Source organism: Pleurodeles waltl, chromosome 8 (assembly GCF_031143425.1).
Source record: "Pleurodeles waltl isolate 20211129_DDA chromosome 8, aPleWal1.hap1.20221129, whole genome shotgun sequence".
NCBI classification, from domain to species: Eukaryota; Metazoa; Chordata; class Amphibia; order Caudata; family Salamandridae; genus Pleurodeles; species Pleurodeles waltl.
In genome coordinates, this window is record NC_090447.1 from 1,358,137,912 (window position 1) to 1,358,150,130 (window position 12,219).

Consider the following 12,219-nt stretch of genomic DNA (forward strand, 5'->3'; position numbering starts at 1 on the left):
ATTGCTATCCCTAGCCATTTGAGGATGGGAGGATCTTGAAATTACAACACATCCATGCATGCAACATAATAAATGACAATGACACACTCTGTGGATAAAAATGTTGCAAGTTTATTAATTACACAGGTTGGGTTAGATTACAGGCGATCCAGGTGTTGATGTGGAGTTCCCTGAATGGCCAACACCCATCCTTAATAAGATTGAGCTATCCTGTTGGCGTTTTCAGCCCTAACGCACTTAGATTCTTTACAGCTTGCTCATTTACAATGGGTTGCCATCCTACTCTTAACTTTTGTGTCATGCTCCTGACAAGTCAGAGCAAGACCCCAGCCAGCCTCCACAGTTGCTCAGGATTTCAACTGTCCCTTGAGGGATCAAGGAGCGCCGTTGCGTCATCCTAGGCGTTTTTCACCATTGCAAGTCCTATATCTCAAGTAGGTTAACATGGCGATTGCCTTGAAATATCATTTAAGTGTAATTTTCCATTTGGAGAAGATAGAAATATGGAGTTTGGCTCTGAAATCACAATTTAAAAACCAACTTCACCAAAAGAAGTAAGTTTAAAAATGCCGCTTTTAGAAAGTGGGCATTTTCTTGCTTAACCATTTTGTGCCTCTGGCAGTCTGTGGAATACACATCTGGGTCAGGATGACTGTTGGGCTGTTCGCTCTAGACAGTAACACAAAGGGAGCAGAGGTGTGCCCTGCATATCCTGATGGGTCTTCCTGGGCTAGAGTGGTGGGAGAAGGGCTGTGCCTGTCCTTACACAAAGCAGTCTCCAACCCCCTGCATTGTGTCTGGGGCTAGGGCAGGAAAGGCAGGGTCTTGTGCACTACAAAGAATTTCCTCTGAAGTTTGCCCACTTCAAAGGCAGAAATATGTTTAAGTACTGGGCCTCTGAGACCACAACTTCAGAACACTTCTGGACTGAGGACATTCTGCCAGGAAGAAGAGCTGAATGCTGCTTCTGTCCTGGGAGTGAAAGGACTGGACTTTGCTTTCTACATCCTGCTTTCCAAGGTGCTCCAGGGACTTGAGCTGGGCTTGCTTCCTGTTAAGAAGTCTCAGGGACATCAAAGACTGCATCTGCTCTTCTGTTGAGTCCTGAATTGCCAAGTGGTGCCAAACCCAGTCCCTGGAAGTTGAAATTGGTGTCTTGAGGAAGAAAATCCACACTTTAGATCGCTGCAGCAGAAGAACTGATGCAGCGCCTGTAGAACGGACGCAGCGCCTGTCCCACCACAGCTCTATCCTCACAGTGCATCTGGATTTTCCCACATATTGTCCCTGGGCGTCATTTTCCAATCGACCCCACACCACTGCAAGGAACGGAGGCTGCATGACCGAAAACCAAAACATCCCCTCTCCTATGGGGAGAGATTTGACACATTACCTTCCCTGTCAGTAAGGAACTGATGCATCACTTTGTTTTCCAGCGTCTCACCTCCTCTGCGGCCTGCATTGTCTTTTGTTTTTGCCGCATCCCAGGTACTGTGTGTTGAAAAGAGACAACCATTGATTCCTTTGGATTAAGACTCTTTGCAACTTTTTTAAAGTGATATATCTGCTTGTGTATGTTGACTTTTTGTCACTTGGTCTTGTTTTATTCAGATAAATATTGGCTATTTTTCTAAACTGGCGTGGAGTCCCTTTGTAGTGTTTTTACTGTGTTACTGTGTGGTGTGTACAAATACTTTCAACATTGCCTCTGAGATTAGCCGGACTGCTCCTGCTGAACTACTAAGGGGGTGAGCGGGGGTTATTTTAGCTGTGCTGCTCCCTTAACCTGACTAGAGTGAGGGTCCCTACTTGGACAGGGTGCAAACCACTGCCAACTAGAGACCCCATTTCTAACACTGCATTTGCCACTTAATCTATCATGTGCTGCACAATCTGCAGATTAACAAAAAATGTGTTGCTAGTTCCAACAGTTCAAAAGTTACTAAAAATAGGCAACGACACGTGTTACTGCACACTGAAGGTCCCTTTACAAAGGCTGATGTGTCACCTTTCAGTTGGTTATTGCTCTATTTGGATGTTATACTGGTACGAATGAGGTGAAACCAATGCATATAGTGTTAACACGTTTAACAATGCCTAGACAGTGTTAACAAGTTTAAAAATGACAAAATTATGAAGTAACTACCAGCACAAAATGTGTCTCATTAAGTTGCATAATTTTCCTTTTCTTGCTGCATAATTTGGCCCTGCCACATAATTCCAGGGGCCCTGGATATTACACAGTGTCAACTTTGTACGAAATAGAAATCAGATTCACTAAGACACCTACACATTTCAGAACAGAAATGAATACTTGTATGTTTGAATAAAATATCATATGAACTTAGACTTGATTGTCTTTCCTGGGAGATATTATTGTTACCCAATCACCAACAACCACCTCTGTTCTTTTCACTGCCTTTCTCTTATCATATTGCTTCTTTATTTTCTACATTGCTTCCCTATCTTACTCCTTCAACTTTTCTAATCTGATCTTCCATACCATTCTCTTCTCATTCAGAACAATGTGGTGGAAGCCTATGCTCTTACTTTTCTTCTTTTTCCCCATTTAACCCCACTCATGAGAGCTCGCTGCAGTGTCTTGTTCAAAACCTTAATGCACCTTTCCACTACAACACTGCTTTCTGGATGATATAGAGCAGCTAGTTATGCTTGATGCCTCTCAAATTCAAGAATTCTTCCACTGCATTGGAAGTTAGCTAAACCCCATTGTTAGAGAGTAGGGTCAACGGAAAACTCTCTCTTTCAAATAAAACGCTTACAAAAATTCTATCACTACTTCTGATTCTTTAGAGTTTACCATTTTAATCTCAGGCCAAAGTGAAAACATATCAACACGCACCAAAACATATCCGTCATTAGTTTTTGTTTTTACAGGGCCAAGTATGTCTAAGGCAATGTCCACCCATGGTCCAGTCGATTGTTCTCCTAGAACAATAGGTTGAGTCCTACACTTCAGCACTTTGTCACTGCGAATACATTCCACACAATTACTACTTCTTTTGCAATCAATAAATCCATCGCCGGCCACCAATATCCTTCGCTCTCTCTCTTGCCTTGGATGTAGAAATTCCCATATGGCTAGCGTGAGCCTTATCAACCAAGTCTTTTCCTCACACTTTCAGGAGGTATCAAATTGTTTCCCCTCATTGGTGAGCCATCTTCTATAACCTGAGTTCTTCTTTACATTCATTTTTCTAATCCCATCCTGTAGATATAATTTCCCTGACATTTTTTAATACCTTATCCTTTTCTAAGTGTTCTCTCCACTCTTCCTCCCAGATTATTCCATCAGTTATTAAACAGACATTGATCTTTTCCTCATACTCTTCACCACCAAAGCAATCTCCTTCTTCGGAAATGTATTCCTTGATATCACCCAGTCTCAAAAAGCAATCTACTAATATGTTATTGGAACATATGATGTGACAAACTCAAATTCCTGTAATGCAACTACCCACTTTCTAATTCTGTGTGATACAAAATCAATACCCTTCTTAGAGAATACCTCCCTAAGAGGTGTGTGGTCTGTGTCTACCTCAAATTCCCATCCCCATAGAAATTTCTATAATTTTTGTACCACCCAATACACACTTAGTGCTTCTTTTCCCACAACAGAATAATTCAATTCTGCTCTCTTCAATCCTTTTGATATAAACAAGATTGTTCTGTCTTTTCCATTAACTCTTTGCATGGGCACCGCTCCCAAGCTTCTCGAGCTTGCATCAGTCATTATATAGGACTCATTTCTAGGATCAAAACTTCCTAAACTTGGAGCTTTCCTCAAACTAGATTTCACATCCTTGAATCCACTTTCATATTCTGATGTCAAAATAAACTCTTCTCTTCTTCAACAAGTTCCTCATACAACCTGTCTTTTCGGCAAAGTGTGAAAATAATTTGTTGTAAACTCAGCCATTCCTTAAAATTTTTACAGCTTCTTTATTTTGAGGTGATCGTAGATTACTTATGGTATCTACCAACATATGTTTTGGTTTAATCTCTGAAGTTGTCAGGTGACCTAAACATTCTATTTCCTTAACAATGAATTTACATTTCTCAGACTCTACAGTTAATCCAGCATCACGTAATCTTGACAAAACTCTACTGGCTCCCCTTACTGATCAGCATTATCACCAAAACCAGCTGCATCATTTACAAAGTCATTGTGATGAGCACCCCACTTGCCTCCAGAGATGGTGAGCTTGTCCACAAGACAAGTGGCATTCAAGCCGGACTAGAAAGCAAAACGCGTACTCCAAAAATATATATATATATATATATATATATATATATTTTTTTTTTTTTTTTAAAGCAGCTGGCCTCTTCCATGCCTATACCTAGGATCTGGAACAACATTTATTTACTGTATCCATAAGGACCACCCCCACACTGTTCTAATTTAGGAAACAGTTAAACAACTCTCCAAAGTACTCTCACTGCAGTCAGGAGGGGTTAGGAGAGCATTACACCCATTTGACAAAGCCATCAGCTCCTCAAGGAGAGACCTCCACAGAGCCCAGAGGCTCTATAAACAGAATTTGTCAGCAACTTGGTTAAACAAGTGTGCTTAATCCACACAAAAATGGACTCGGATCAAAAAGAGGCCGGAAAACAAAATGAATGGGTTATCACCTGTTAAGAGACTATAACCAAGTGTGATTCTGGAAATATGTAATCCAAATGAACAATAGCAGCAAACAAGAGAGAATGGAGTTCCAGAAGTGGCATGGGATCGGCATGTTACAGAATTATACACCGAGAACAATGCGGCCCCGCTGGTTCTCAGCATTTCCGGGGTAGTTCCCAATTACCGAAAGTTCGACAGGGTAATACCCTTTGGGAAGTCAGCCATCAGGATGTTGAGAGGTGCCAGCTCAGGCCATGAATTACCATCTCATTCGGAGGGGGTCCAGTAGCAGAATATAAAAGTATCAATAAGGTCAAATGCATCATCAGGTGAATAAGAAGGGATGGGGCCCCTGGGCCGAACGGTCTCCTGGCTAGTCTGTTCAAATGCACCCCGAAACAAAAATGGAATGGCTGACGTCTCCACTCTTTAACGGCGCACTTCAAACAGCAAAGGTCCCTGATGCTTGGAGGGGGATCAATTCTCTGCCCTATATACAAAAAAGGGGAAACGGCCAGTGGCAGAAAAACTAACTCCTAAATGCCCTCCTTGATGTAGCAGTTAAAGCCTACACCCAGGTCCTATGGGAACAACTAGAGATGTGAGCCCAAGAGCAAGAAATTTTACAATTTTTCCAATCAAGCTTTAGAGCTGGGACATCAACAGTGGACAACATCCTTGTTCTATCTTGTGTGAGGCACCAAGCCACCCAAGTTAACAGCATGCTGCCTTTCTGCTGCTCTACTGACTTGAGTGCAGCTTTTGACAGAGTGCATAGGGAAACCCTATGGAGGAACCTGATGCTTGGGGTATACCACCTGTACTGCTAAGAGCCACAATGTTGTAGTACACTGGTACATGAAAACTAACCGGTGTACACTTAATTGAATATTGGAACAACATGTGATCTAAAGCAGGGCTGTGTCATGGCCCTAATGCGGTTCAACCTGTTTACTGCTGATTTGAGGAAATATTTGGAATCCTGCTTTTTCATCCGTCTCAAACTAGGGACCATTAAACTGCAAATTATTTGATATGAAGACAATATTGTGATTATGGACTGCACTAGATCTGGACTGAAGTGGGCACTGAACACCTTTAAAACAGTCTACCCATCTCCAATTAAACCAAGGCAAACCAAAGGTTGTAATCTTTAGAAGATATAGGATTAAAAAGATTGCTTCTTGGCGCTTGGGAAGTAACATCATCAGCACAGCCAGGAAGTACAATTACCTGGACATGTGGTTCAGTGAAAGTAGCTTTGGTGTAGCACAGGTAAACGCCATCAAAAAAAAAAGAGAATGCCACCATTACGTACAGGATTGGTCAGATGTATTGGCTGCTGCACAGCACCTCTGCAGAGCCAATACTAAGGGTAACGAAGGCAACTCTCCTACCAGCCTTGCAGTACAGCCATTACGCCTACCCAGGGGCCCTAGACTCAGCCTTGGAACAATCCCACTACAGTGCATATAGGAAAATATATAAATTGCCACATCATGCACGCCGAGCCAGGCTGAGGTTGGAACTAGGGCTGGATAGGCAAACTCTAGAATTTCAAGCCTCCACAATGAAATATTATATCAGGACCAGGAGAGCAACGCCTAACTCATTAAAAGGACACCTAAAATGAATCTTTGAAATGCAGGACAATCCCTGGTACACCTAAGTAAGAAATACAATAAAATCCCTTGAGATTGAAAAAACAGCCCCGCCCCTGACTCCAATACCCCCACCAATAGGGGACGTCTCATTCAACACCTGGGAAAAAGGCTATTAACCAGCAAATGAAGAAGATTTCAATGGAGCAAGACCTATCAATTGTAGTCAAGTCGTTATTGGCCCAGCCCCTCAACAACTCCTAACTCCAAGGGAAACCTCAACAGCATTGGATGGAAAAACAGTTTAATCCACCATGAGCTGGCGGCAGTGACAAAGGGGGATGCAGGCTCTGCACTTATCCACATGAATCATGGTTGCATCTGTTGTGCGACAGAACAAGAGAGGAGATCAATAATTGAACCCGTTTTTCTGGCCCTTAAGGTGTGTACTTGCCAGCTTGCTTAATCCACCTGTTTTCAGAATATTGCATCGTGGGCCCAGGAGAGGTGCTCAATTGTTTTTATATCCTCATGCAGCGACTAACACTCCCACCCCCACCCCCCAGGAAAGAGACAATGCTAAAGGCCAACAACTAATAACAAAATACATAAGTCAAGCAGTGCCAGTCGACTGGTATGGGGAGCCATGGATCTGGTGCGGACAATGCCCACCCATTTAATGGTACTATCCCAGTATGCGGAGCACTGAACAGTAGAAGCTTTTTTACCCCACCAACAGCTCCATATTGTACGAACTGGCACTCAGATTACTCTGACTAATTTGCAAGTTTATACATTTTCCATTTGGGGGCTGTCTCAATAATTGTACTCCTATGAACTGAGTCTTACTGTATGGACCTTCTATTTTTACTGTGCACACATCTTCTCTTTTGCTTTTTACTGTAAATTGTTTTAGCTGTTTGTAATGGTTTTAATTAACTAAACAATAACAAATGACTTACATCTTCAAAGTATGCTACATCACAATACAGCAACAAACCAAAAAACAGCTACCCCTATCACTCATTGACTGCTTGCATTTGACCCTGTACAGTGCTCCACTACCTTTGCACAGCGGAAGCGTATACAACACTAGCCTCTGCTGCGCGGTGTCTACTGGAGACATTTGTGTGTAAGAAACAGAAATGGCTCCTATTGTGCTATATTGTTGTGCCTATACAATAATTTGATGTGAAAGATGAGCAAAACAGGACCCTTAAGCATGAGATTCTAGTGTGGAACAAGTGAGTGTGGTATGACTTGCATTGGAAGGGTTGTGTTGTTGTCGTATATCCGAAACTGTACACCTATGCACAATTGTAGAAGAATTATGTGACAACAGATGTGGCCATGGTTGGGAACACATACCATCCTGGGAGTGGTGTAAATTCCACACTTAATATCACATTGACTACGGGGTACAGCCGAGTGGTGAAGAGTGTTAGTTACTCTTGGGGTTGCAGCCTTTCACCAACCATAGTACGTGCTCTGGAGTTCACACAGGAGTAGTGAAGAGGATATTATGCAACCCGCCATGACATATGCTTTGAAGAGTCAACGGAGGCGTGTAGGAAAGCAACCCAATGTAACGAGCAATAGAGAAATAGCTAGAGTATATTCTCTGCTGAAGTACTGCCTCAAATCTCTGAATAAGAACGGACGTGTAACATCCGAGCATTAACATCAAAGTATTTTCAGCTCTAATTCCTATACTCTGGTTGCCAGAGAAAGCTGGACAGCCCAAATGTGTAGCAATTTTGTCTGCTAAAAACAGAGCACACAGTTCAGGAGAGATTTCATAGCCCCCTATATTTTCAGCAGTTTTTTTTTTTATTACCAACAGATCTAAATTTCGAAGGAGATGGAAAGCATGTAGAAACACCAGAAAGGAAGGAGAAATGGCTGCAGCCAAAAGTAACAACTATTAATATAGACAAATAACACTTGCAAGCACTGAGTGAAGTACTCAATTGTAAGAGCAGATGAGTTCCATGGTGGGTGGAGCAGGGCACCAGCATCTCAAGGCTTTGCAGAGAAGCCAGCCAGCATAGTCGCCTCTGTACTGATCAACAGAATGCAGCAAGCACTTTTGCGTTAGGTGCACAAACGAGGCCCTGAGGAAGGGTGTGTGAGGTGGACACACCCTGACACAAGGACAGACAAAGGCTCCTGCGACATGAATGTTGGGCTGGAGACGTAAGAGGCAGGCCCAGGTCCTCATATATAGGCTCCAGGTCGACAACAAACTCTACATTTTAATTAGCTCGTTAACGGGAAAGTTGGAAATAAACACGCCAAATGCAGTTTCTAGCATTATTTAGGCATGGGTCTGAGAGAAACAAAAATATTCTTCACTGGTTCTGCGGATTTGAACTCCTTTTCCCGCAGCAATCTGAAAACCTTGCCCGCAGATTTGGAATGCCTTTACGTAAAGTGCAGGCGCCATTAATAAAGGAACGCTTTTTATGCTGCTAAAATGTTGTGTGAAACTTGTGTGTTGACGCCTGACTCGCTCAATCTAAGACTTTCCCATTTGTTGTTTAACCTTCTGCAATTGTTCTGTAGAAAAAAGAAAAAAAAAAGCTTCTGGGTCATTTCACAGTTTTTGTTTTCCTTTAAATTCAGTTCAACCTCAGGAAAACGTAGGTTTTCCAATTCATTGCTCAGATTCCGTGGATATTTCGCGCTGTCCGTTCCAGCGATATATATGTGAAATAAACAAAAAAACGAAATGAACAGCACAACTTTAACCAGAATCTAATGGACGTATACCGCGATTTACATCTCATTCACGTAGACTTTAAAAATGGCTGAACAGCACGTTAGGCAGCTCTCTAATTGGCTACTAGACGAGCAAGAAAGGAAGTCCTTACAAGACGAAAACATGCATAGACTTTTCACAATAGCGACACTGCAAATGAACGAGGCACACTTAGAAAATACAAGGCTGAATATCTAGTAGCTTTGCCTTTGTACTGACGTGAACCCGTTAAGGGGTGGTACTTTAATCGTATTTAGAAGAACTTCCGCCTCAAGTCAACAACAACAACAAAAAAAAAGTTATTTGGGTACACAAGCAACAGACAAACCACAATGTTGACATACACCTTAGTTCTCTTCGAATTCCACTGCATTCCTGAGGGGAGAAAAAAAACCTATCAAATTTCCAACGCTCTTCCGTCTGTGCCACCCACCATGAGACTTCAGCACACAAAGATCGCTGGAAACCCCGTTCTTCTATCAATCTCCGAAGAAAGCTCGCAGAACGTATACACCGTATAAAAATGAAAGTCATCAAAACGTTTTAACGGTGTATGCGTGGTGGGGATGCTCTGAGAGCCACTGAGCCCTGAGCTGGCAACAGCAGGGCCTTGCTTTGGCAACAGTGTGGTGGCAAAAGATGGAGAGGACTAGCGGGTGAGGGGGCTCTTCAGCATCCCTTAAGGGGGTGCATGACGGAAGCAGAATGATACTAACCCGGGGGCATTAAGGCTGCTCCGGGTGTCCCTGCCACACAGGTGGTGCAGAAGACACGTTCCAGACACCAGGTATTGTGATAATGTGGGGGTAAGGGAATACTGGACAGCGAGCAGTAGTGGAATGTGGTTGGTGGGCAGAGGGATTTCCCAGTGCACGCTGTTGCCGGGAGGTGGGGTAGAGGCACAGAAATGAATGGGATGTCCCAGAGCTGTGTGTTGATGCGACAAGCTCCTCACTACGGGGAGATGGCTTATGTCGGGAAGCTGCGGCTGGACCATGACTCAGGCAGTGCTCACTGCACATCTGTGGGAGAGGGTGTTCCTAGCACGCTAATCTGAGATGTATTTTTATAAGGGGGTACACGTAGGATGGAATGGCCTAGGTGCACCGGAGGAGAGGGTAGCACTTGGGACACATGCCAACAGATAAGGTTGAACTGGGCTTCTGGCATCGCGGGATGCACCTAAATCATTGCCGAGTAGGCGCTCCATCTGGCACAGTGCCACAGCGGAAGTATTGCACATTGGTCTTGGTGCATCTCCAAGTAGCGCTGCATGGTGGCGCTACTTCTAGCACACTGATGGGATGCACTTTTCCTGGCACCCCAAGGGCGGGGGGTGTACTCATGTTGCTACAACCTCAGTCACGATTATTTATATTACGGAGGCGGAGTATCCAATATGTAGGTTTTTCTGCTACCATTCCGACAAGCATAGTTAAAATAAAACAAAGGATTTGCAATACTTTAAATGAACGCAATGCAACTTGACCCATTCGTTCTTTAACTAAAGCACATCTTTTTAGACTTGCTTTTCTGTAGAGGATCATGCACTGTTTGGGAAGGAGGCTCCCAACAATTGCTGAGGAGCGTCCCCCGTTCCCTTAATGCGGTGGGCTGCCTAGGACAGCTAAAAGGGTCCCAACTTCTGGGGAAAGGGAGTTGAGAGGCAGTTCTGGGAGCGCGACCGCTGGCTCACCTGTCTGGAGTGGGACTTGGGCTCTGGCGGCTTGAAGAAAGAGTCGGGCAGCTTCCTCAGGCGCATGGGCACGGTTTGAGGCAGCCCCCCGGCGCTCTTGGGGTTCATGACGGCGTTGAAGAGCGCCTCCAGATCCGTCTCCGAGTCCCCACGGACGTGCACAATCTGGTGTCCCACTGGTGGCTGCGACGCGGGGGCCGAGGAGCCCTGCTGCTGGATGGGGTCCATGGCGGGCCAAGCGAGGGGCGCTGCCTTTTCGCTCGGGGCCTGAGGCTCACAAGCACCAAATATCTGCACGGAGAAGAGCCGGCTCAGGCAGCGGAGTTGCGGCTCGGGTTGCACTGCATCCCTGGACTCGGCCTCCACTTCTCCTCGCCGATACTCCCACACTTTTTCCCCACTGTACTGCTACAAAAACTTCCGACCCAAACTTTTGTTTTGTTCGTTGCTCCCGCAGTGCCCCGTCTGGCCGCAGCTTGGGCTGGGGGATGGGGGCGGCGCTGTCTCTCTCCTCCCCTTGTTCCCGATGGGGGGGGGTTGGGGACCTCACACACCGGGATGCAGAATCCTTTCCAAGTCCTGGACCCACCTTGTAGAGCAGAGGTGAAAAATAAAAGGAAACAAACCGAAATTGCTACTTTGTAATCGGTCCCAGCTTGAATATAAAAAGTTTCTTGGAGTCTCCACAAACTTTTCCCTCGGTCACGTCCTGGGCCCCTGTGACGCGTAGAAGGAGGAGCTTAGCTTGGTTTCAGGGGAGGGGCACCGCTAGGGCTGGGAAAGCAGGGAATGATGAGTGGGGGTTGGTTTGACCGGAGAAGGTGCTCCAAGTGCCAGATGAATGGCGGCTGTGTTTTGAGGCGTTGAAACGGGCCGCTGTGACCAAAAGCGGCGGCGCCGCAATTTGAACGGGGCCTCCAGCAAGTTGTCCCGCAGCCTACAACCCGGGATGTTAGTAAGAAAAAAAAAATTCAAAGGAACAGGGATTTGAGGAAGGTGGGGCCTAAGCTTCCTACTTCATATTCAGGGGAGAAATTCCTCCCCGCGGGGCATAAGCTTTCATCTTACCACGTTGGATCGCAGCCTTGTTTCCAACCTAAATTGCAGTAAATATTTCACAAAGTTTTTCAAGACCTATTGCGTTTGTTAGAAAAGCTTCGACAGACCAGCTCTTCCATGATGAAAGTTCGAAGATTGGTGATGCGGTTTTCAAGCTGAGGCCTGTACAGATCGAGGCCGTGCACCTCAGACAGTATAGCGCCACCCCACACACTGTGTGGGTGAGAGTCAACATGAAAGAACTCCCGTCGTGCGGGGGACATTCAACCGTGGTTTCTTACCCATCCGCTGACACATTTAAAAGATTGCGTTTCTCTTTGACGGGATGGAGTGGAAACTAATTTATCAGATAGGGGGATTAGGAAAAAGCACTGAGGCGATTCACTGTAAAGCAGGGCGAGTATTCAAGTTTGTTTTCCAAACCTTTCTAAGGGCTAGAATGAGAACCACT

The 12,219-nt window shown here is 44.8% G+C and overlaps 1 protein-coding gene across 4 annotated transcripts in view; it reads right to left on the reverse strand.

Moving 5' to 3' along the window:
• Window positions 1–11,437, reverse strand: part of YAP1 (Yes1 associated transcriptional regulator) — a 223,449-nt gene extending 212,012 nt beyond the window's left edge. The window contains exon 1 of one of the 4 annotated variants that reach the window (XM_069202373.1): window positions 10,710–11,437. In XM_069202373.1, coding sequence (XP_069058474.1) covers window positions 10,710–10,937 — 228 coding nt within the window. In that variant the 5' untranslated portion in view covers window positions 10,938–11,437. The remainder of the gene's footprint in view (window positions 1–10,709) is intronic. The other 3 variants (XM_069202372.1, XM_069202374.1, XM_069202375.1) reach the window with 3 other exon arrangements.
• Between the last annotated feature and the right edge of the window lie 782 nt (window positions 11,438–12,219).